This window comes from Ascaphus truei, chromosome 5 (genome assembly GCF_040206685.1).
Source record: "Ascaphus truei isolate aAscTru1 chromosome 5, aAscTru1.hap1, whole genome shotgun sequence".
Taxonomy (NCBI): domain Eukaryota; kingdom Metazoa; phylum Chordata; class Amphibia; order Anura; family Ascaphidae; genus Ascaphus; species Ascaphus truei.
In genome coordinates, this window is record NC_134487.1 from 272,478,693 (window position 1) to 272,503,692 (window position 25,000).

The window sequence follows — 25,000 nt, forward strand, 5'->3', positions numbered from 1 at the left end:
CACTGCCCCCCCCTCCTGTCCAACTCCCCCCACTCCTGTCCACTGCCTTCCCTCCTGTCCACTGCCCCCCACCTCCTGTCACTGCCGCCCCCCCTCCTGTCCACTGCCCCCCACCTCCTGTCCACTGCCCCCCACCTCCTGTCCACTGCCCCCCCTCCTGTCCATTGCCCCCGCCCCTCTGTCCACTGCCCCCCCCCCTCCTGTCCACTGCCCCCCCCCTCCTGTCCACTGCCCCCCCTCCTGTCCACTGCGCCCACTCCTGTCCACTGCGCCCCCTCCTGTCACTGCCCCCCCCCCCCTCCCGTCCCACTGCCCCCCCCTCCTGTCCACTGCCCCCCCTCCTGTCCACTGCCCCCCCCTCCTGTCCACTGCCCCCTCGTCCCTGCCACTCCTGTCCACGCCCCCCCTCCTGTCCACTGCCCCCCCCTCCTGTCCACTGCCCCTGTCCCTGCCCCCCCTCCTGTCCACTGCCCCCCCTCCTGTCCACTGCCCCCCTCCTGTCCACTGCCCCCCCCCTCTGTCACTGCCCCCCCCTCCTGTCCACTGCCCCCCCTCCTGTCCACTGCCCCCCCTCCTGTCCCTGCCCCCCTCTGTCCACTGCCCCCCTCCTGTCCACTGCCCCCCTCCTGTCCACTGCCTCCCTCCTCCTGTCCACTGCCTCCCCCTCCTGTCCACTGCCCCCCCCTGCCACTCTGTCCACTGCCCCCCCCCTCCTGTCCACTGCCCCCCCCTCCTGTCCACTGCTCCCCCCTCCTGTCCACCGCCCCTCGGTCCACCTCCCCCCTCCTGTCCACTCCCCCCTCCTGTCCCACTGCCCCCCGCCCCTCCTGTCCACTGCCCCCCCCCTCCTGTCCACTGCCCCCTCTGTCCCCACTGCCCCCCCCCCTCCTGTCCACCTCCCCCCTCCCTCCTGTCCACCTCCCCCCCCCTCTCCTGTCCTACTGCCCCCCCCTCCTGTCCACTGCCCCCCCTCCTTCCACTGCCCCCCCTCCTGTCCACTGCCCCCCTTCCTGTCCACTGCCCCTTCCTGTCCACTGCCCTCCTGTCCACCGCCCCCCTCCTGTCCACCTCCCCCACCTCCTGTCCACCTCCCCCCCTCTCCTGGTCCACTGTCCGTCCCTCCTGTCCACTGTCCGTCCCTCCTGTCCACTGTCCGTCCCCCCCTCCTGCCCCCCCCCTCCTGTCCACTGTCCGTCCCTCCTGTCCACTGTCCCCCCCCATCCTGTCCACTGTCCGTCCCCCCCCTCCTGTCCACTGTCCGTCCCACCCCCTCCTGTCCACTGTTCATCCCCCCCCTCCTGTCCACTGTTCGTCCCTCCCCTCTGGGGAACACGGAGAAAGAGGGAGAGAGAAGGGAGCGGGAAATTTTACTCACGGCCAACGCCAGGTCTCTCTCCCCCTCACCGCTACAACTCACCTCTCTCCCTCCCCGCCGCCGCTCCAACTGGAACAGATGGCGGCACCCGGAAGGACCCCCTTCCTCCCTCGCGGCGCCCAGTGAGAAGATGGTGGCACCCGGAAGTACAGGTAGGTGTCGCGTGTGTCGCTCCCCCCACTTCCCCACCCCCCCACTTCCCCCCCCCCCCCCCCACCTCCCAGAGCATGCTCTCTACGGCTCAACATCCCCGAGGAGCAGGAGGAGGGCGGCAGGGGACTTAATACTGCTGGGTCAGGAAATGCAGGGGGAGGAATCCATGCCTTTGAGGCGCACCCCCCCCCTGCCTTTGACGCCCCCGCCCCTGCCTTTGACGCCCCCCCCCCTGCCTTTGACGCCCCCCCCCCTGCCTTTGACACCCCCCCTGCCTTTGACGCCCCCCCCTGCCTTTGACGCCACCCTCTCCCCTCTCCTTTGACGCCACCCTCCCCTCTCCCTTTGAGGCCCCCCCCCCTCCCTTTGATGCCCCCCCCCTCCCTTTGATGCCCCCCCCCCTCCCTTTCACGCCCCCCCCTCCCTTTGACGCCCCCCCCTCCCTTTGACGCCCCCCCCTCCCTTTGACCCCCCCCCCTCCCTTTGACGCCTCCCCCCCTCCCCTTGACGCTCCCCCCCCCTGCCTTTGACGCCCCCCCCCCTGCCTCGGCAACGCCGGGTATACACACACCTCTCCTCCCCCCCATCACATTCACCTCCCTCTTCCGGTGCTGACTCACCTCCCCCTCCCCGGCGCTCACTCCCCCTGCCTTTCACTCCCCCCCTCCCTGCCTCCCGGCCAACGCCGGGTTATACACACACACACACCTCCTACACCCCCATCACACTCACCTCCCTCCCCGCCGCTCATTCACCTCCCTGGCGCTGACCCACCTCCCCGCTGCTGACTCACCTCCCCTCCCCTGACTCCCCTTCCTGGTGCTCCCCCTCCCCGGCGCTCCACTCACATCACCTCCCACACACTGACTGACACACACAACTTACTGACACACGCACGCTGACTGACGCACACACACACGCACACTAACTGACGCGCGCACACACACTGACTGACACACCACACACTGACTGACACACACACACTGACTGACACACACACACTGACTGACACACACACACTGACTGACACACACACACTGACTGACACACACACACTGACTGACACACACACACTGACTGACACACACACACTGACTGACACACACACACTGACTCACAGACACACACTGGCTCACACACACACTGGCTCACACACACACACACTAACTGACGCGCGCACACACACACACACTGACTGACACACACACTGACTGACACACACACACTGACTGACACACACACACTGCCTGACACACACACACTGACTGACACACACACACTGACTGACACACACACTGACTGACCACACACACCGACTGACACACACACAACCGACTGACACACACACACCGACTGACACACACACACCGACTGACACACACACACCGACTGACGCGCGCGCACACACCCCCACACACACTGACTGCCGCGCGCACACCACACCCCCACACACACACACTGACTGCCGCACGCGCACACACACACTGACTGACTGCCGCACGCACGCACACACTGACTGACGCGCACACAAACCCTGACTGACGCACGCACGCACACACTGACTGAGGCACACACACACGCACACACTGACTGTGTGTGCGTCAGTCAGTCTGTGTGTGTTTGTGTTTCTGCCTCAGACTCACTGACGCGTGCGCAAACACACAGTGACTGACGCACACACGCTACATGAAGCTGTAAAGGAGGGAGGGGGGGGGACTGGATTGATGTGAATGGGGGACAAACAGAGAGAGGGGGGAGGAGAGAGAGAGGAACGGGAACATTACATCCCGGGCAACGCCGGGTCTCTCAGCTAGTACATATATATATATATATATATATATATATTTATATATATAGATTCACAATCTGGTGCACTGTTATTTTCTACTTTATTATATGTATGTGCTGAGCTTTCTGGCAGCTCAGATCTAGCAGCACAGGCACACACACAAAATATAAAGGCCTGTATTCAGTATGTTCTGAAGCTGCTTCCCTGTGCTGTAGAATATGCCATTCATTTGGATGGAACTGATATCTTCCCCAGCACTACGTGGTAGCTTCACAACATAATGAATACATGCCAAAAGCTCAAAATGCATCTCTTCGCATTAATTTTATAGTGAAATCAGACGTGTTACACAGCCCGCCCCCCCTATATCTCAATGTGTATTGGGAAACATTTAAAATTAGCATAGATATATTTCTGCAGAGATTCATTGGCCCAGATCCACACAGCTCCGTTTAAGTCACTTCAACGTGACATTAACCTAACTTATCACGTTAACACTAATGCTGTATCTTCAAAGAGCATAGCATTAACTATATCGCCCGTGGGTGATAATGGCATGCAAATGAGGCATTATCATAATGGCATATCCACTAAAGTCTGTTACAGTGAACATGGGGGCTTAACGTTACCTCAGTTAGGTCATCATACCTAAACATATCGTTACTCACATCCACACACTGAAATAGGGCTTTTTCCAGGGTGTAACACCACAATTGGGTATGATTTTACTAACATAGCATTATTTCCCTCTCTTCTCTTTCTCAACTTGAGTTAAAGACCTATTGGAGAATCTGGATGGGAGTATTGCTAAAGCCCGTAATATAGTGTGTGCGGCTGTGCGCGCGCGTGCCTTTGCGAACGCACGTGCCGCATACTTTGTGTGTGTGTATTGTGTTACGTTTATAATAAATAAATACGTTGGAATAAATTATTTATTAACACTATACATACATACATACATACATATACATACATTTCAGCTTCGGTAGCGGCGCAGAATCTTTATTTTCCTCATCTTACCCCCTGTCGGCCAGTTCCATGCTCACTGCCGTGCGCGCGGCACCATTATAGAAAGGCTGACTAACCTCAGCCAACTATAACTGCCGCGCGCGAGCACGGGGCAGCAAGCGCGCCCTCTATAGAACAGCCCTAAGACATACTTAGCGTCATGTTATTGGGACAGAGCGCTACTTTTTAAAAGTAAGGTGAGAAAGGAAGTCCGCCCATTGTTGTTGCATATAACTAGCTTTGAGGATAGGCATTAGCCTCAGGGAACACAAGGTCGGTCCCTATTTAAGGTAACGTCATGTTATGGGCCTCATTTAACGAAGCTTTGTGGGTCTAGTCCAGGGTTGGCCAACTCCAGTCTTCAAGAGCCACCAGCAGGTTAGGTTTTCAGGATATGCCTGCTTCAGCAATGGTGGCTTTGACTGGGTGTCAAGGATTGGACTTCGGCTGAAGTGGATCCCAGTGGCAGGAACAGCAGGGAGCGAAGTCAGGAAACAAGCAGGGGTCCGAGGCAGGCGGCAGGTAGCGAAGTCAGGAAACAAGCAGAGGTCGGCAACGAGGAAACTGGAACAGGATGATAGCAATAGCTAGCACAGCAGTAAACACAGGAACCTTGCAGAAGCTAAGGAACCAGTATAAACAGGCAAAGAGGAACAGGAAAGGGAGGTTTATATATGCAGGCTGGGAGGTGGAGCACAGGTGCAGAGGTGCCATGTATCAGAGTCTGGAATGTTCCTTAGTTTAGCAGCAGCACTCCCGGTGGGCAAGTATAGGTACTGCAATCTAGAACCAGACATTGAGAGTGGCAGCAGTCCCGGTGGCCAAGCATGGGAACAGCAGGCTAGAGAATATGACATTACTCCCCCCTCCCAAGAGCGTTCTCCGGACGATCCTTGCTAGGCTTGTCTGGATATCTCCGGTGAAAAGCTTTGACTAGTCACGGAGCATGTACAAAATCTTTGGGTTCCCAAGACCTTTCCTCTGGGCCATAGCCCCCCCAGTGAACCAGGTACTGTAGTTTCCCTCGGTGTAACCTGGAATCCAAAATTCTCTCCACAATGAATTCCTCTTCGTTATCCACGAGGACAGGTTCAGGGGGAGGAAGTCTCCGTCCAGGAAACGGATTCTCACGGAAAGGTTTCAGCAGAGAAGAATGAAACACAGGGTGTATTTTGATGGTCTCAGGAAGCTCTTATCTGAAGGACACAGGATTTATTAGTGCTGAGATGCGAAATGGCCCGATGTATTTTTGGCCCAATTTAATGGTTGGAACCTTTAGACGTAGATTTCTTGTAGAAAGCCAGACTTTATCCCCGACTTGAAATTCTGGGGAGGGTCTGCGGTGTTGGTCTGCTGCTCTTTTGTACTTTACTTGAGTCTCACGAAGTGTCTCTTTGAGGGTCTCCTGGATGTCTCGCAGAGTCTCCAGTTTCTCTGTAACTGCCGGAATGGGGCCCGAAGATGGAAAACGAGGAATAAAGGTTGGATGAAATCCATAATTTGAGAAAAAGGGGCTCTTCTGAGTCGAAGAATGATGTGAATTGTTGTATGAACACTCGGCTAATGGTAGGAAATCAATCCAGTCATCCTGGAGATGACAAACAAAACATCGTAAGTATTGTTCCAAAGTCTGATTAGTACTTTCTGTCTGGCCATTGGATTGTGGATGATAGCCAGACGATAAATTTAAACGAATTCCTAGAGAGGAACAGAAGGTCCTCCAAAATATTGAAGTGAATTGTACCCCTCTATCGGATATGATCTCATCAGGAGCCCCGTGAAGCCGAAACACCTCTTTCACAATCAACTTGGCTGTCTGGTCTGCAGAAGGAAGATTCAGTGCTGCAATGAAGTGAGCCATCTTTGTAAGTCGATCCACCACTACCAGGATGGTATTATGTCCACTTGATCGGGGCAGGTCAACAATAAAATCCATTGATATGGACCCCCAAGGACGAGTTGGAACCGGAAGGGGCTGCAGTAAACCCACAGGTGATGCTCGAGGGGTCTTGGTCCTAGCACAAGTCTCACAGGAGAGGACATAGTCTTTAACATCTTGTGCTAATTTAGGCCACCAAAAAGAGCGAGACAACAGTTCCTGTGTCTTGAGGACACCTGGGTGCCCAGCGGGTTGGGAGTCGTGCATTAATTGGAGCACCTCTAATTTTACCTCCTTAGGGACGAACAGACGATCCTTATAGTTCCAGAGACCATCACATACAAATAGTTCTGCTTCCGGAGGAGGGTTTTTAAGAAAAGAGTCATTTGAGTAGGCTCCTTTTATTCGTGTGAGGAGATCGGCGGAGAATGTGACGCCCAAAAAATTTCTTTTTGGAAGAATAGTTTCTTCTTGCTCTTTGTCTGAACTAGGATTAGGAAAGGACCGTGACAAGGCGTCGGCTTTTCCATTCTTGGAGCCAGGGCGGTAGGAGATGTTGAACTGAAATTTTGCAAAGAAGAGAGCCCACCTGGCTTGTCGCGCAGACAGTCTCTTTGCGGATCGAATGAATTCTAAGTTCCTGTGATCCGTAAAGACCGTAATTGGGTGATTGGCCCCCTCCAGTAGATGTCTCCACTCAGAGAATGCAGCTTTTATAGCCAAGAGTTCTTTGTTTCCGATGTCATAATTTCGTTCAGCAGTTGACATTTGGTATGAATAAAAGGCACATGGATGAAGGAGCATCTTGGGTCCAATTCTTTGTGACAGAATGGCACCAACAGCGGAGTCGGATGCATCCACTTCCAAGATGAATGGTAATTCTGGATTTGGATGGATGAGGATAGGGGCAGATGTGAAGAGTGACTTCAATTGTTCGAATGCCGCATCCGCTTTAGGAGACCATTTGAAGGGGAATTCCTTCCGTGTGAGTTGGGTGATTGGGGCAATAATGCCAGAGAAATTTTTAATAAAACGTCTATAGAAATTGGCAAAACCCACAAATCTCTGAATGTCCTTTTCATTCCGAGGGATTGGCCATTCCACCACGGCTTGAATCTTGCCTGGGTCCATACTCAAACCCTCGGGAGAGATGATGTAACCGAGAAATTGCATGCTGGTTTTTTCAAATTCGCATTTTTCTAACTTGATGTATAATTTGTACTTACGGAGACGCTCAAGGACAATTCGGACATGTCTCTGGTGATCCATGATGTTATCTGAGAAGACTAGGATGTCATCCAGGTATGCCACTACGAATTGGTCCAATAACTCTCGGAGGACATCATTGATTAAATGCTGGAAGGTAGCAGGGGCATTACAGAGTCCGAAAGGCATCACCAGATATTCATAGTGCCCATAACGGGTTCGGAAGGCTGTTTTCCATTCGTCAACGGGTCGAATGCGGACCAAATTATACGCTCCTCTGAGATCTAATTTGGTAAAGATTTTGGCTGACGAATTCTTTCCAATAGTTTAGGAATCAGAGGTAATGGGTACCTGTTCTTCGCCGTTATCTTATTTAGTTCCTGATAGTCAATGCAGGGGCGTAGAGAACCGTCTTTCTTTCCCACTAAGAGGAGCGCAGCGCCTGCTGGAGAAGTAGAGGGTCGGATAAAACCCTTTGATAGGTTCTCCTGTAGGTAGTCATTGAGGACCTTCAATTCCGGTTCTGAGAGGGAATAAATTCTTCCAAACGGAATAGCAGCACCCGGTAATAATTCAATGGGACAGTCATAAGAGCGATGTGGGGGAAGCGTATCCGCATTCTTGTCACACACATCTAAAAACTCATAGTAGGGAGCCGGCAGAAGATTTTCTTGAAACGAGGAAATCTTATGTATTCCTACACACTCTGGTATAGGAGTTTTAGGTAGACAGGCTAGCTGACAGTGCTCCGAGGGAAACGTGAGTGTCTTTGTCTTCCAGTCGATTAGTGGATTATGGATCATGAGCCATGGAATTCCCAGAATCACTGGAAACAAAGGTGATGGAATGAGACCAAATGAAATCTTCTCCTGGTGATTGGGCTCCATGATTAGTGTTAAGTTACTGGTTTCATGGGTAACAGGTCCAGAGCTCAAGGGAGAACCGTCAATGACTTCCATCCTTTCTGGCGATTCCTTGGCTACAAATGATACCGAATTGTTCTTGGCGAATTCTATGTCCATAAAATTCCCTGCCGCCCCTGAGTCGACCATTACTGTGGTTGAAAAACGATGTGTTCCTTCCTCGATGATAATAGGAACCAGGAGGTGAGGGTGTAGCGAAGGAGGGTTATCTTTCCTTTGAGAAGCAGAGAGAACAGTTTTTGAAATAGCGTGCAGCTGATTTCTTCTAGGGCTCTGGAAAGAAGACCGCCTGGACTTGTTTGGGCAATCAGCGAGATAGTGCCCATTGTTTCCGCAATATAAACAGAGACCTTCTGTTCGGCGTCTATTCCTTTCCCCGGTTGAGATGGGTCCCCGCAGTGTATTTACTTGCATCGGCTCCTCCTCAGTCTCCCTGGAACGTCTTGGGGTACTGACATCTCTAAACCCGGGGTTGCTTGGCATGAACCCCTGTCTCTCCAATCGTCTTTCCGTAAGCCTGCGATCAATTTGGATGCATAAACGGACAAAGTCCTGAAATCTCTCTGGGGTCTCCACCCGGGCTAGTTCGTCTTTAACTTGCTCCGAGAGACCCTGCCGAAAATGATATTTCTGCGCGGCCTCATTCCACTCAGTATCGTTAACCCATCTGCGGAATTCAGCGGCGTACTCAGCTGCCGAGCGTCTTCCTTGACGAAGATTGTTCAGAGTTGCCTCAGCGGTTGCACTACGATTTGGGTCATCAAAAATAAGACTCATGGCATCGATGAACTCCTCCAGGTCCCTTAGTAGTGGGCTATCCTGTTTTAACATAGGGGAGACCCAAGCAAGGGCCTCATCCTTGAGCAGGGTTATGATCAGTCCAACCTGGGCTTCGTTGGTATTATAGATGGTAGGCTGAAGCTTGAACACATGTCTGCATTGATTAAGGAAATCCCGAAAAGATTGTCTTTTTCCTCCAAATTTTTCTGGAAGGGTTACACGGGGCGCGGTTTGCACAGTCAGAGTCTTTTGAACAGATGCGGTGATTAAAGCTGCACGTAGTTCACGGTTTTCAGCTTCTGCGGCGGCAGCTCGTTCCTCTGAGCGGAGGGCACATCCTTCCGCACGGACGACACATTCTTCCCAGCGGGCATCACGTTCTACCTGGCGGGCATCCCGTTCTTTCCGGAGAGTATCCTGTTCTTCCACGTGACCAAGACGTTTGATAAGGTGTCCTTGTTGTTCTTGGAAACCAACCATGATACGTTGTAAGTCCTGCAGTGTCTGAGCCTGGGCCAGGTCTGTTCCGGCGGAATCCATGGTAGGTCCTGTTTATTCTGTCAAGAATTGGACTTCGGCTGAAGTGGATCCCAGTGGCAGGAACAGCAGGGAGCGAAGTCAGGAAACAAGCAGGGGTCCGAGGCAGACGGCAGGGAGCGAAGTCAGGAAACAAGCAGGGTTCCGAGGCAGGCGGCAGGTAGCGAAGTCAGGAAACAAGCAGAGGTCGGCAACGAGGAAACTGGAACAAGATGATAGCAATAGCTAGCACAGCAGTAAACACAGGAACCTTGCAGAAGCTAAGGAACCAGTATAAACAGGCAAAGAGGAACAGGAAAGGGAGGTTTATATATGCAGGCTGGGAGGTGGCGCACAGGTGCAGAGGTGTTAGGTATCAGAGTCTGGAATGTTCCTTAGTTTAGCAGCAGCACTCCCGGTGGGCAAGTATAGGTACTGCAGGCTAGAACCAGACATTGAGAGTGGCAGCAGTCCCAGTGGCCAAGCATGGGAACAGCAGGCTAGAGAATATGACACTGGGTCACTGATTGAGCCACCTGTGCTGAAGCAGAAATATCCTTAAAACCTGCCATGTTGGGGGCCCTTGAGGACTGGAGTTGCCCACCCCTGCTCTAGCCCATTGTGTTTCTGTATTCTCACGTGCATCGGCATAACACTTGGTGCACGAGCCAAGAAGCAGTATTACATTATCTGTCAGGTTCAAGGGAACACTGAAAGTGCATGACGTTCAATGTAGAATTAATTACCAACATAAACACTGAACAGGTGATAAAATAAAACCTGGTGCCTTGGGAGACTACATGCTGAATTTATTTTGTACTAATTAAAAGCTGAAATTCATTACAGGTTTTTTTCATGTGCCATAACAATACATTTTGGGTTTTTTTTAACACAGAAGCAGAAAAAGGCAGAGCACTGCAAAATAAGAAGATGGTAATATTTCAAAAATATAAAATTGTTTATTGACGCATCAAAAAAAGTCGCAGTGTAGACAAATCTCTTAACGCGTTTCGCCTAATTATACTCCCAGTTGTATGCTCACTGCGAACTCGCATCTCTGCCTTTTGAATGCAAGACAGACCTGGAAACACATCCAATGTAATCTTCTAAATGATATATATTTCAAAGTGACATTAACTCCTTGACATTTACGGAAGGATTTAATTCAATCCATTGAATTACAATATGAATTGTTTCATTATTAGTCTTAGAAGTTGTTTCTCATAAACCACAAATGTTTTTGAAGCACTGACTTTTTGGTAATTGTATCCTATTTTTTTTCTTTTTCTTGAACTCAAGAAGGATTTATGAGGATCATATCTTTTCTTATACAGTCATATACGTATGTGGCAATTGCATGCACATTTTTAGTCACGAGACTGATGCAAAGGGAATGGAGAACCCTTTTTAGGAGACTTTTTAGTGGTACAATGGGAAGATTTTGCAATATGGATCTGAGGTTGACATTCCATAATTGCAGTCGAAGTTGATGGAGGTTGGGGAGAGCAGATGTCACCAGATTATGACAAATAGAAAACATATGATAGTGCAGATGGTCTTCTATGTGGGTGAGGTATGCAAAAATGATCTATGGGATGTGCACTCACATTTAGTATAAAAGATTAAAGCAGTTTCCAAATATAGTTTGGTATGTGAACGCTTGACCAGATGTCAGTCAATCAGCTCAGATTTGGTCGCAGGTGCGGTGATGTGAAGTTCTCAGATCCCAATAAGAAAGACAGAACATACCATAGTGTGGTCTGTTGTATTTAGGCAAATAGAACATATAAATGAATAAAACTCACTTGCATAAATCGTAAGGATACAGGTGTGTAGAACTATAGATGTGATCAGTTTCTCTGATCACTGCTGCCATGTACCGTCCTCTCTGGCTATAGAGCTTCCGGTCTTCTGGTATCTCTATTTCATGTCTATGGAACGCAGTGAGACGTTGGAACGCATGGGGGTCCTTCACCGACTAATGTAGACGGGCGCTGAACCTCCAAAGGCTGGATCTCCGCTGATATGCTTGTAGACAGGGCGGCAACTCAGCAACTTAGGCGGCAGTGTCTTGTAGTGGACTCTACGCGTTTCGCACGTGATTCGGCTTCGTCAGGAGTCATAGTTGATACGTCAAAGGTTCATTGATATGTACCACCTTCTGTGTCCTTATTGGTTGATTTTTGATTACAAAGATTGTACTCTAGGTATCAGCTAACTTGATCAGAATTTGTCATTTATACACTATTAATACATGACTATAGAACACTTGATAAACCATAAGTAATAAAAATATGTAATTAGATATAAACTACTGGAACATAAAAGGGGAACTTTATTTGATATTTAAAATTACACAAAATAAGGAAAAAAGAGCTAAACAGCTCTATTATAATAGTAATATATTATAAAATATAAAAATAATTATTAAAAATATACAGAAAATTTGGAATTGATGCAAGGGACAGAGTAAAATACAATAGACTGTGCCGAGAACCCGATAGACTGGGAAACTGGTATCAGACTATCTAGTGTAAATGTAAATAATTGATAAGCAGGACAAAAAGGAGGTTTGATAGATCAAATGGATCATAATATAAAAAATATTTAACTGAGTACTTGACATATTGTAGATCATAAGTTACATATTATCAGTAACATCACAACAATATAAACATAGTAGTATACATTAGTAATATATATATATAGAGAGAGAGAGAGAAATATATTTGACGATAATTGGAAATAAAGAGGAGAAAAAAACAGGGCATCAGTAACAGACAAATACCCATTTAAAATACATGAATAAAATACTTATTATAATATTAAAAATGATAAGAATGCGCCAATGTCTATGTCTGCATTAAGACCTCCCGGATGCATCGTTTTGAGACGATGGATCCAGAAAATCTCTCTTCTGGCAAAAGCAATAGTTCGATTACCCCCTCTCCAGTGAGCTGCTACATGTTGTATACCTTTATAGATAAGTCCTTTAGAACTGGACTCATGACACAATTGGAAGTGTTTCGGTATACTTTGTGTCTGTATTTTTCTTCTGATGTTTCCAATATGTTCCAGGATGCAAGTTTTTAAAGCCCTTGTGGTCCTTCCTATATATTGCAATCCACAAGGGCATTCTATAAGGTATATCATGTATTCCATTCTGCAGTTCAAATGTTGTTTTATTATGAATTCTTCTTTGGTGATGTTTGATTTGGAAGAATTATTTTCTTTAGAGCAAAATTCAGAAGCTTTGCAATTTTTACAACTGAAGAATCCATTGGGCAAATTTAGCCAACCATTAGTATTGGATTTCTTTAAAGGTTTAAAAGTGCTGGGTGCTAATTTACCCTTTAGATTTTTAGCTTTAGTAAAAATAATATTTGGTTTATCCGGGATTTCTTTTCCTAATACAAGATCATTTTGCAAAATATGCCAATGTTTAGTTATTGCTTGAGTAATTTTCCTGGCCTCACTGTTGTATTGTGTTATAAATGCAGTCTTAAAATCCTTCCGAGGTTTATCTTTAATATGTTTTTTCACAGGATGAATGAGGGATATCCTATCTAAATTATCTGTTTTGGTTATTGCTTCAATGATTTCTTTGTTATACTTTTTTTCTTCAAATTTATGAATCAAAACTTGTGATTATTCTTTATAAATATTCTCTATTGAACACTATTGAGTTTCTTTTAATTCTTCTTAGTTGATCGAATGGTATGTTGGACAACCATCTGGAGTGATGGCAACTTGTATTGCTAATGTCATTGTTACCATCTACTGATTTTTAAATAGTTTTTTGTAAATAGTTGATCTTCCTCAATATACAATACTAAATCCAGGAACTCTATTTCTGTTTTGCTGTGTTTTCCTGTGGATTTTAAATTGAGATCATTATTATTAATATATCCAAAAAATTCTTCTAATTTCGTCTCATCACTGTTCCAAATGATAATCACATCATCGACGTACCTTTTCCAGAGGACCAGGTTCGCACCAAACTCATTATTACACCAAATGTGGGTGTCTTCCCATACACTCATAAACAAATTGGCGTTGCTTGGTGCGAACCTGGTCTCCATTGCTGTTCCACGTAACTGTAGGCAAAAAACATTGTTAAACCAGAGATAATGTTGTGTTAAAATGAATCTAATGCACTCTTATAAAAAAGTGATCTGGTCGTCTATCATTACTATATCTTGTATTAGGACTTTTTTTTAATAGCTTCTATTCCTTTAGTGTGTTCTACAGAGGTATAAAGTGATACAACATCACATATTGCCAAAATATATTCTACTTTTACACTCAATCTTATCTAATATTGACAAAATTTGTGTTGTATCTTTTAAATGTGATTTGGCCTTAGTCACATACTCCTGAAGAAAAACTTCAATATATTCGGACATGTTGGAGGTTACAGAATTAATGCCCGATATTATTGGCCGTCCTGGGGGTTTTCTCTGGTCTTTATGAAGTTTAGATAGGAGGTAGAAGATAGGAACTTTCGGTTTCTCGTTCCACAAATAATAGAACTCTTCATCTTTTAAGATTCCACTATCTTTCTCCTTTATTTAAAAGGTTATTTAGTTCCTTTAAATATTTCTCTCTGGGATCTTTAATCAGGGTTTTATAGGTCTTATCATCCAAAATTCTCTCAGCCTCCTGTATATAATAATCCCTGTCCATTACGACAACCCACCCTTTATCCGCTTGTTTTTTATCTCCTCATCCTCCATTAACTGCTCCAATGCTTCTCTTTCCTTTTTTGTAAGATTATTTTTTGATTTGTTTTTATCTAAACTGATTTTGTAAAATTCTTTGTTTATCCTATTGAAGTACACTTCTAAATGATGTCCTTTCGAGAAACTTGGATAGAACTTCGATTTTTAATTTGTATGGCGAAATGTATCTACTCCAGATGGGCTCTGTACCACATATTGGTTATTGATCCTCGGATTTTCCATATTTTTAGTCATAAAAAAACCTTTTAATAGTAATTTTTCGAAGGAATTTGTTCGCATCAATGAATAAATTGAAATTGCTAGGGCCCATAGTTGGGGCAAGCGGAAGTGCTTTAGAAATGACACTTTCCTGTGCAGGATGTGAAACCTTCTTACTCAAATTAAAAATGTTCAGTGAATTGATGTTCTTGACACCTTTTTGTTTTTTCTTCCTCCTCTACATTCTTTTTCTGTGTTGACCTTTTGAGTATTCTCTTTCCGCTAAAGGTGCGTAACAGTTCTGAGTCTCCCATGTTATGAAAGACTCTTTTCCGTCTAAAAAAGGAGACCTTCCTGTTTTTCTCCTAGCTCCTCCATAGGCTCCTCTTTCTTTGGGACTGGCATGAGATCTATGTTCATCGTTATCTTTATGGGGAGTGTGATAAGATGCGTCATTTTTCTGTCTAATATCAGGTGTCTTACTACTTCTTGGTAATTCTTTTCTCTCTACGGGTGATTTTCTCTGTTTTTCTAGTTTGATGATAACTTTCATGTTTTATTAGATTTACCTTTCCAATATTTTTGTTGTGTATAGTTTGGTCTATAATACGACCTACCTGTGTCTTTTCCATTATTCCTACTTTGATCTCTTGATCTTAACTTAAAATTTCCATTAGTTCCCCAGTCTTTATATTTACCTTGTGAGTAATCCTCAATATCTCTCATATATTTCTTCCTTTTCCCTGTAATTATTTCTTTTTCCATCCCATCAATTCTACTTTGTAATTCCATATCATTACGTTTAAAATGATTAGTACCTTCAAAAAGTTCTATTTTTTCCTTTATTTTATTTATCTCATCTAATAATTTCAATTTTTTTCAAATGTTGTTCAATGATAAGACGCATAAGTTCATTCGAACATTTATCTAAAATTTCATGCCAAACCATATTGAAATCTTCATCTTCTACATCACATGTCGGATTCTTTATCAATCTTAAACCTCTTGGTATGATACCATCTTTCAAATATTTTTCTACAAACTTCATGTCCCACCATTTTCTTGTATCTTTTGTTAGAACTTTTTCTAATTTCAAAAACTCAAGATCTATATCATCCTCCTCTAGAGGTCCCGGGGTCTCAATATCTTGAGCCCCCAACATCTGAAAAGAAGGACCCCAATCTATTTTTTGTAGTCGACCATAAAAAATACCACCTGGGTTTCTTCCTTGTTACTAGGAAGCAAAGAGGAAAGCGTTAAATTATAGAGTAAGGAGAGGTTACGGGTGAGTGTGGTAGTAGGCGTTCAATGCTCCCTGGAGGTATTCCCATGTGTTCCTTAATGTGTGTCTCACTGTCTGTAGTAATGTGATTTGTCTGTCTCCCTCTTCCAACAGGACCTGGGCTTAGCTACACTGAGAGGCAGAGGAAAGTGTAAGAACCCTTTCTGCAACTATATGTATACCAACAGACACAAGCCCAAAACCTGCCCTAGTTGTGGTTATAACCTAACAAAAGACAAAGCAGAGAAAGGACCCACACCCTCTGTGAGTGCTTACTTGTTTTCCTGTGACAATGGTAAAGATACAAACAGTACATATGTGTGCGTATGTTAATTAACAATAACGTTTTTTCATCCGTTGACATTAAAGGCAATATTTACTGAACCATGCTAAACCCTTTACTTGGTGTACTGTTTTAATACATTTGTATAACTGGTGCCTGCACTAAATGAAAGAACAATCCCGATTTGTTTACATAATATAGCTGGTGTACATTGGTCTCACTGTTGAGCAATTGCTGCAGCACAAGTTTGTGATTTCACTTATAGGTGATGGTCTATTCTATTTTTTCTCTACCTCTTAGCGCCTCATGTTCTGGCCTCTCTTCACAGGAAGCCCCACTTTCTGATCCCAATGTGTTGAGTGACAGCGAGTCCCTGAGCCCGTCTCAGAAGGAGACCCATCGGCAGACCACGCTCCAGCTGCTTCGCAAGACCACCCAGATCCCGGAGAATGAGTGTGAGCTGTCAGAGGTATTCGCGCTCATCCAAGAACTCAACAGCTCGCGTCTTGTCCTGTCCAATGTAAGCGAGGGCACAGTGACCATCGAGCAGACCTCCTGGGCCAGCTTTTACGAGTCCCCAGCTATCCAGTGCCAGCTGTGTGAAAGCACTTTATTTAAAGGCACCAAGAAGTAAGTGCTCTACTACATAACCCTTCAAATCTCCTTCCACTCATTTATTCTGCTCTTATCCTAGCGTGTCCTCAATGAAAATGGTTAAGGCAGTCACTGAAACTAACATACTGTACTTTTCCTTAGAGATGGCCTTCGATAACTTGCACCAACACACACTACTGACATGCTGATTTTGTGTTTCTCAGTTCTGCTGTCCTATAAACTACTCCAAAAATCAACATCGCTGTCTTCCTTCATTGGAATGGATTCATTATTGATATTTTCAGAGTTGATCCATTTATAGTAGTTGTCTTTACATGAAGTAAAAACATTAAAGCAAGACTGCAAATCATTGAAATAAATATGTTGCAAACATGACAACTTAAGGATGCAACAGGGCAGCATTTTCCTAAGTTGTTTGCATGTTGGTGTGTTACAGCGATATAGACATGTTTGTAAATTCCAACATCATATAGATACTACTCTAGTTTGAATGTATTCAATATCCCATATCAATCAATTAAAAGGGCTTAGTACTTAAAGATGCCCTGCCCATATTGAGATCCCTTATTAAAAGAGATGCCTGAAGTTCACTGTGTGCAGCTAAACAGCCATGTAAAATATTGAAACATAATTAGTTACTTACCTGTCTAGCAATGATACCATTGCTAGATAGGCAATCAACTCCTAGCTCCAAATATGTTACTGGCATCAAAGAAGTTAATGTAAAATGGGTTCTGTCTCAAAATGCTCTCCTGGAGACTTCTGCAAAACAACCGCTGTTTCGTCTCTATTTGGCTTACTACCCGTACCGATGAGATTTGGTTTTGAGGTTTTCACGGGACACTTTTTCACTTTTCTTTCATAGCTCACTGGCTGGACCCCAAGAGTGCTGGCTTTTAACAGCCAGTCGTCTACAAATGGTGACTGCCCAAGTTAAGGTGTGCCTGAACCCTCAGTGTCTAGCCATTCACAGCTTCAATGACATATTTACTGGTAAGTGAGAAGGGGGGTATAAGCAGAACAGTACTCATTGTGTGATGGAGCCGCCAGCCTGATCAAAACGGAAGTGGAGGACCCTTTGCTTCCTGTATCCTGGGACCAGCTGGAAATCATGAAAGAAGCATTCTAACGGCCAGCTAGGTTTGGCCAGGGTGCCTTTGTTTTATTGTACCGTAGATATATTACTGTAGGACCATTCTGCTTTAAAAAGAAGATTCCATCATTTAGGAAAGTTCAGGACTGGGTCACGGGCCCCTCTAGTAGCGACTTCATAAAAATACTATCTTAATGTGAAATCTCATGAGAAAGGCTGTATGGTTTTGAGACCCTATATACATACCCTTGTCAATATTGTAGCACACAGTCGTATTTCAGTTCTTCACATAAATGACTGTTACCTTGCAAAGTTCTGCAGAGCCCCCTAGTCTCTCGTGGATTACAGCGTGTGCTGCTTCTGGAAGATCCCCTTAATGACTTCATAGGCTTATCTGCTTTATTCCTCAGGTCTCTTTAACGTGGGGAACAAGCTGTTGGTTAGTCTAGACCTCCTTTTCTCTATCCGAAACCAAATTAAGCTTGGTGAAGACCCCAAAGTATACATCGGCAACATCCTGGAGTCTGTACAGGACCAGGCAGGTAAGATCAAGTGGGGGAGGCTGTATTCTTTCGGGTTGTAAATACTGGCAATGTTCCATTGGCCATGATAATAATTCCTCTTATTATGATGGTTTTGCTTTTGAGCTTTAGTTCATTAACCTTAACAGTTAACGACGCTGCTGCAGGTGACTGGCTAGGGAGCTGTTAAGGCTCCGAAGGACCCCAATGTGATTTTCGGCAAAATCTGAGTTGCGTTCTATTAAGATGTAATTTAAAATACTGCATCCGCTGTATGTTTTGTGACCATCATGGAAGTCTTCTACTTCTATGTCCTACTGTACTGTACAGGTATGAAAATATTTGTAGGTATGAATTATTTCTCTTCTTACTGCAAACGTATTACAGCCTTAAAATTGAAATAAAAATGGATGTACAGATTTTAAGCAATGAGCTGTTCTTGTTAATTAATTATAATAGGTATAGGTGAACGTAGAGTGATGTAGGGAGCGTGCTATCAAATATGCAGGTCCCTCTTCACATTTTGTTTTTTGTTGTTGTGCATTTTGTTTGTTTTTTATATACTATACAATAGGGTGTCTGATTTCAATGTTTTTCCCCCAGCTTTCTCATTTTTAAAAGTTTTTATTCCTGAAAAAACTAAGTTAACATGGCTACAGTGCCCCTCCTATTAAGTGACATCACAAAACTTCAAAGAGTCTTATCTGAGCGGCTTAGAATCTTTGATAAGTCTCTTTGTAGTTAGTCTGTATGGAAAACAACAAAAATAAATTTGGACTGATTGGCACAAAGGGCTGAAACAGCAGGGGAAATATGAAACCGGATAGTGTCAACACACTTATGCTGTGCAATGGTTTGCACAGATTAAAGACAGTCCGAATAAGTATGTGATGTTCTCAGTAGGTGAGATGTAGACTTGCTGTTCTTCAAGCTTTCAAATCTTGGAACACTACATATTATTTAAAGAGAAGAAAACAAACAAAACAACATAAGCATAATACTGTTAATGTTAAGTGAAGTTCATTCGCTTCTTCAGGGGCGCTGAACTTCGCGAAACGCGTAGGGTGTTCTGTATGAGCCACCGTAGCTGACGACTGACGTCATAGTAGGCGTCATACCCGGAAGTGAGACCGGGTTGACGGAGCTCGATCTTGGCGTGGAGGAGAGACCTGCCCAAACCCAAATACTGCAATTGCTGCTGCAGCTGAACCGCGGACAAGCTGGGAACCTGCACTGAGGGGAGCAGACGGCCCCAGAGGCAGGATCCTGCCAGACCCGGACGAAGTAAGCTGCGAGAACTGCAGGAGCAGTGCCTGAGCTAAGGAGCCCCTCCTAAGTCTAAGCTGGAAAGCTAGTATTCAACTGCACTCAACAAGACATTTGTGAGATGGAAATCGCAGATTTAACCTTTTTTTTATTGCTTATTAATTCACAGTATTATGCTATGTTGTTTTGTTTGTTTTCTTCTCTTTAAATAATATGCAGTGATCCAAGATTTGAAACCTTGAAGAACAGCAAGTCTACATCTCACCTACTGAGAACACCACATACTTATTCGGACTGTCTTTAATCTGTGCAAACCATTGCACAGCATAAGTGTGTTGACACTATCCGGTTTTATATTTTCCCTGTTGTTTCAGCCCTTTGCGCCAATCAGACCAAATTTCTTTTTTGTTAGACTCTGTGAGGGGATTTGGATAATCCCCTGGTTTGGACACTGGCAGCAAGACTTTACTCTGGACATTTTTAAGTTCCTAATTAGTGCGTTTTTTATTTATTTTTTAAATACTGTGATTTATTGTGCTTTTATTGTGGTTATATTATCTTAAGTACTCTTAATAGATCCTTAGTGTTGTAACGCTTCCTAGTCTGCTTTTCTGTATGGAAAACAGCTCTGTGCTGTCTGATAAGGTGAAGTGATAATAATCAGCAGGAGTTGCCAGGTGAACACTCTGCTGCAGACTTTTTGTCCTATTAAATGTAAAATAAATTAAATTACACAAACTCCTAGGAAAAATTACTAAAACTGTTAGTAACCTGCATTAAAGGCATCATTTTGAGATCGCTTTGAAGAGGGTTCCTAACTAAATTTCAGCCAGCTGAAAGCAGTGATTGATTACCCACTACTTAAAGTGTGGTTTATCATTACCATGATGTCTTTGAGTTTACAGTATTACAGTACACAAGAAAATGTTGTCAATTGGTCCTTATACCATTACATTTTGTATATATCTGACAGTCACTACTTCACCTTCATGATATGTTGTAGACCCTGGCAAAAAAAACCCCTCTCAATTCCCTTCTTTCTTTATGCTGTTGTTGATATACAGAATGGATGAATTCCTGTATTCAGGTTATGATGGTTCATCTCTTCCTTCCAGAAACAGTGTTGAGCCCCGAGGAGCTGGATTCAGTGCAGGACCTGCTGAGCTGCGGCTACTGGGCCTTCGAGTGCCTCACCATCCGGGACTATAACGACATGATCTGCGGAGTGTGTGGAGTGGCACCAAAGGTGGAGATAGCCCAAAGAAACGTGGCAAACACCCTGACACTGAAAGACATAGAGGTAACGTTAACTGGGATTTGTGCCGACAGAACCTTGCATGTTAGTCCTTGGACATAACTACGATGTCCTTGCCCTGGTTCTGCTTCAGTAATTAACACAGCTACCAGTGGGGCCACAATGCGTGGCTGATTAAGGTCTAACAAAAAAAGGGATTGGGAGCCAGCAACTTGGGGTGGCCCAGAGCAAGGTCTAATAAAAGCAAAGGAACAATGCTAAGGGTGCTAAGAGTGGTAAGTATATGAAAGAGCAAAAGTCACACGCACCAAAAGAGATAAAGGGTTGACAAAAGGTCAACTCATAGTCATTTTAATGGCAATCATAGCAACATGCATGCAGGCACCTTCATCAGGGATGCACCGAAACGTTGGCTGCTGCTAATGCTTTAAAATGGCTGTGACTTGACCTTTTGATGAGTATCTCTCTTGGTGTGCTTCACCTTTTGCTCTGCCATGTACTGTACATTCGTAACGTATTCAAGCTACTTCAGCTGCTTGCGTGCAACATATGGTCAACAGAAAGATTCTGCACACGAGCACAGCAAGGAGCATGTCAAATATTCATTGTTTATCTTTTACCATCTCTAAGGGAGATTGTTTCTTAGGCCTGGGACATGGTGCAGGGAGCGGCGCTGGGCAGCGCTGACGCTCATGCTCTCCTGCTCAAACAGGAGATTTTTCTTGTCCCTGCATGAGTGTCAGCGAGCGCGCTTGTGTGCCGCGTGGGAGGCTTTCGGGAGGCGGATCGGGAGGCTCCGACGTCACGGACTGCCATTGGCTTCTGGCAGTCACGTGACCGCCCCTGCGCTTGCATGAGCGGCAAAATTTAAATTTGTCTGTCTCCTGCATTTCCGCACGCCTGCAGCCGCACTGATAGGGATAATGTTTCCCCTCAGCGCGCCTCAGCACGGTCTTTTTGACCATGTCCGAGCCCTTATTTGTAATGCTGCTTAATATGGAAATGGAAAAGCAGCACGTGCAGAATTGTTTAGACAGGCTATTCTGGGATGCAGCCACCGTACAATAGTATTAACCAGATTAAGGCATTGAAATCCAGAATTGAGTCTTCCTTCTTTAGCTTCATGAACGCTTCCTGTCTTCTTTCATTCTTGTCACCAGTTCACCTGGCCGGAGTTCCTGACGTCTAATGAGGTGAGCGTGGAAGATTTCTGGTCCACCTTGGAGACCGAAGTGATAGAACAAGCTACCTTCCCCTCCAGCCTCCCCATCACCAAATTTGACGCCTCCGTTCTCTCTCCATTCTTCCCACCACTCATGCGGGGACCTGAGGTCGTCAACAGTGAGGGCTACAAGAATCTGGAGGTGCACAAAGTTCCAGGTGAGATAAAGTGGTTCTTAAGACTCTCCTCAAGGACTACTGGTCACACCGGGTGTAGGACAACCCAATGCATTTGGACATACCAGTGAATATTTAACCACTGCATGATGTGATGTGACAGTCGTCTTAAAGAGGTTTTGATGACGTGTAGGATTTTTGTAAATGTAATCATGAGTTCCCTTTCTTTGCTGTATCTTGCACAATGGGTCATATGGTCACTTCTTTTTTCTTTTCTTTTTTACCCACCACGAAGCTTTGTGGTATCTAACTAACTTAGTTATGGAACTAGTAATACAGGACCATTTTTTGTTTACATACAATATAGCTGAATACGGACTTTCAGAGATCAGAATACGGTAGCTGTGGTTGTTGATTTTAACTTTGATTCCAGTTACAAAAAAAACAAGGAAGTTTGACAAAAGGATTTATGTCGCAAAGTCAATTATAAACAATAACTATGTAAATGTATTTGAATATAATATATGTAAGTCATTGGTCAACACAAGGGAACTTGTTTCCGACCTCTGCAATGATATTGTTTCTTTGCCCCTTGTCTCCCGCTTGTGTAACCGGTTTGGCACCTGTGGGTTTCAGGAAATGGCAGTGCTCTGGTGAGACTGCTACAGGAAGGGTCTCTAAAGCTGGATCAGATGAAGTCTCAGAGCAGGGAGGAGCTCCAGGGCATCCTGACGCACTGCGGAATCCCGTGGGACAGTACAGACACAAAGGTATACTGACCGTCTGCCAGCTTCCCCCATCCTGTACCTGTATACCTACACCCCCCTTCTCTCTGCCTGCTCTGTCCTGTTGCTCTTGTCTATTAAATCTTGATTATTATTGCCATTTTAATTCCAACCTCTTCTGTAAGCAAATAGTGCAATTACCAATGCACAGTCACCCTCACGGGCATATCAAATCCTGCAGATTTCTCAATTTGGCCGTATTCTTGTTGACAATTCTTTTACAAAGTAACTGGTATTTTAGATTTAACATTTGCCCACCGTACCTAGCTGCTGTGTTATCCTGACTTACTGCAAAGATGTATCCTGCCTAGTTAGCCTGCTTCCTTTTCATGGACCGAATCCTCTGGATTAGTTCACTTATCCTATACTTCTTGCCTATTTTACAAAGGACAGTGTGTGTTCAGGTGGCGATAGACGCATGCATTTCTCTAGAGCAGGAGTGGCCACCAACAGGTCAGGTATAAAGGATATCCCTACTTCAGCATAGGTCAGCAACTGATTGAGCCACCTGTGCTGAAGCAGGGATATCCTTAAAACCTGACCTTGAGGACTGGAGTTGGCCGCCCTTGCTCTAGAAATAGACAGAAAGGAAGTCGACTCCCCTAGACATTTCATCCTTCAAATGTGAAGTTTCAGCATTCTGAAAGTTGATATGTTGCCTCCTACTTACAGTACCGCAATTACTGTTTTTTCTCTCTATTTTATTATTTTATTTTTATTGTACCTGATCCGTAACTCTGGGTGGGACCCCCGGTTCACAAGAGATATTTTTTTTTTGTGTGTGTGTGTGTGTCCGGGTGACAAAAAATAACTACAAATATGGCTGCAGGGTCACCAATAAGAAAAAGTTGAGCATGGGCCTTCAGCCTAAACTAATTATTTTGAGAACCGGGAAGTCCTTGCAAGTCAAGGCACTGCAGATTAGCTCCGGGGGAACCCCCTGGTTTAGGTCATCTATAAAAAAAATAAAACTGGGTGGGGTGACTGGGTGGGTGGGGGGGGGGGGGGTTGACGGGGTGGTTGGGGTGACTGGGTGGGGTACTTCTGGAGCTGGCTGGCTTCCTCTTCCTGCTGCAGCTTCTCCTCTGTCCCCGGCTGCCGGTGCAGGAAGAAGGGGGGGGGGGGGGAGATCCTCTCCGTGCTGCAGCTTCTCATCTCCCTGCCGGTGTAGTGCGGTGGGCTGGTCTCCAGCACAGGACGAATGGGCTGCGAGGGGGAATCCACACACACTTGTGGCGTCCCTGTAGGCCAGCCACACGGCGCACAGATTGGGAACCACAGAGCTAGAGAGATTTATTTTTTTTGGTGCAGGGGATTTTTTGAAGTGAAACTTCCTTAGTGGCACCTCATTCGTGATGGGGCAAAAAAGAATTGTGGAGACAGAAATGAAACGGATGTGACGTCAGTGCTGGCAGTTGAGGCCGGGCTGTGTTCTGGCTCAGCCCGACCCCAACACTGACATCACACCCACTCCAAAAAACAGAAGCGATCGCCGCCGCTCCTAATGGCCCCCGCTCCCCCCACACGGCCGCAGACATATGCGGCGGCGGCGATAGCCGCCGGCGCCGCTCCTAACGGCCGGCAGCAATTTCCCCCAGTTGGAGATGGGCACGGGCGGCGTCCGGGGCAGTGGGGACCGGGCCCGGCTCTCTGTCCCAGCCGCACGCCAAGCTCAAATGACAGTAGTAGCTCTGTACTCCATCGGGGGCGAGTGCTTCCGCTGCACGGTGATGGGGGCAGCATCTACTGCTTGAACCGAGCGGCAACCTGCAAGTCCCCCTGCCCCCGGAGCAAACACACTCAAACACACTGACACAAACAAACACACATAAATACATACACATACCTCCGCGGATACACGGGCTGGAGACTCCTCTGCCGCGGGGCGGGAGACTCCCCTGACGCCGGGCGGGAGACTCCCCTGCCACTGGGCGGGAGACTCCCCTGCCGCCGGGCGGGAGACTCCCCTGCCGCCGGGCGGGAGACTCAGACA

The 25,000-nt window shown here is 45.8% G+C and overlaps 1 protein-coding gene across 3 annotated transcripts in view; it reads left to right on the forward strand.

Annotated features, from left to right (window-relative positions):
- The window catches only part of HMGXB3 (HMG-box containing 3), a 77,408-nt gene that overhangs the window by 43,598 nt on the left and 8,810 nt on the right, over nt 1–25,000 (forward strand). For all 3 annotated transcript variants that reach the window (XM_075602062.1, XM_075602065.1, XM_075602063.1), the window contains exons 11-17: nt 15,966–16,115; nt 16,463–16,764; nt 17,615–17,742; nt 18,253–18,384; nt 20,745–20,929; nt 22,045–22,264; nt 22,859–22,992. In XM_075602062.1, coding sequence (XP_075458177.1) covers nt 15,966–16,115; nt 16,463–16,764; nt 17,615–17,742; nt 18,253–18,384; nt 20,745–20,929; nt 22,045–22,264; nt 22,859–22,992 — 1,251 coding nt within the window. The remainder of the gene's footprint in view (nt 1–15,965; nt 16,116–16,462; nt 16,765–17,614; nt 17,743–18,252; nt 18,385–20,744; nt 20,930–22,044; nt 22,265–22,858; nt 22,993–25,000) is intronic.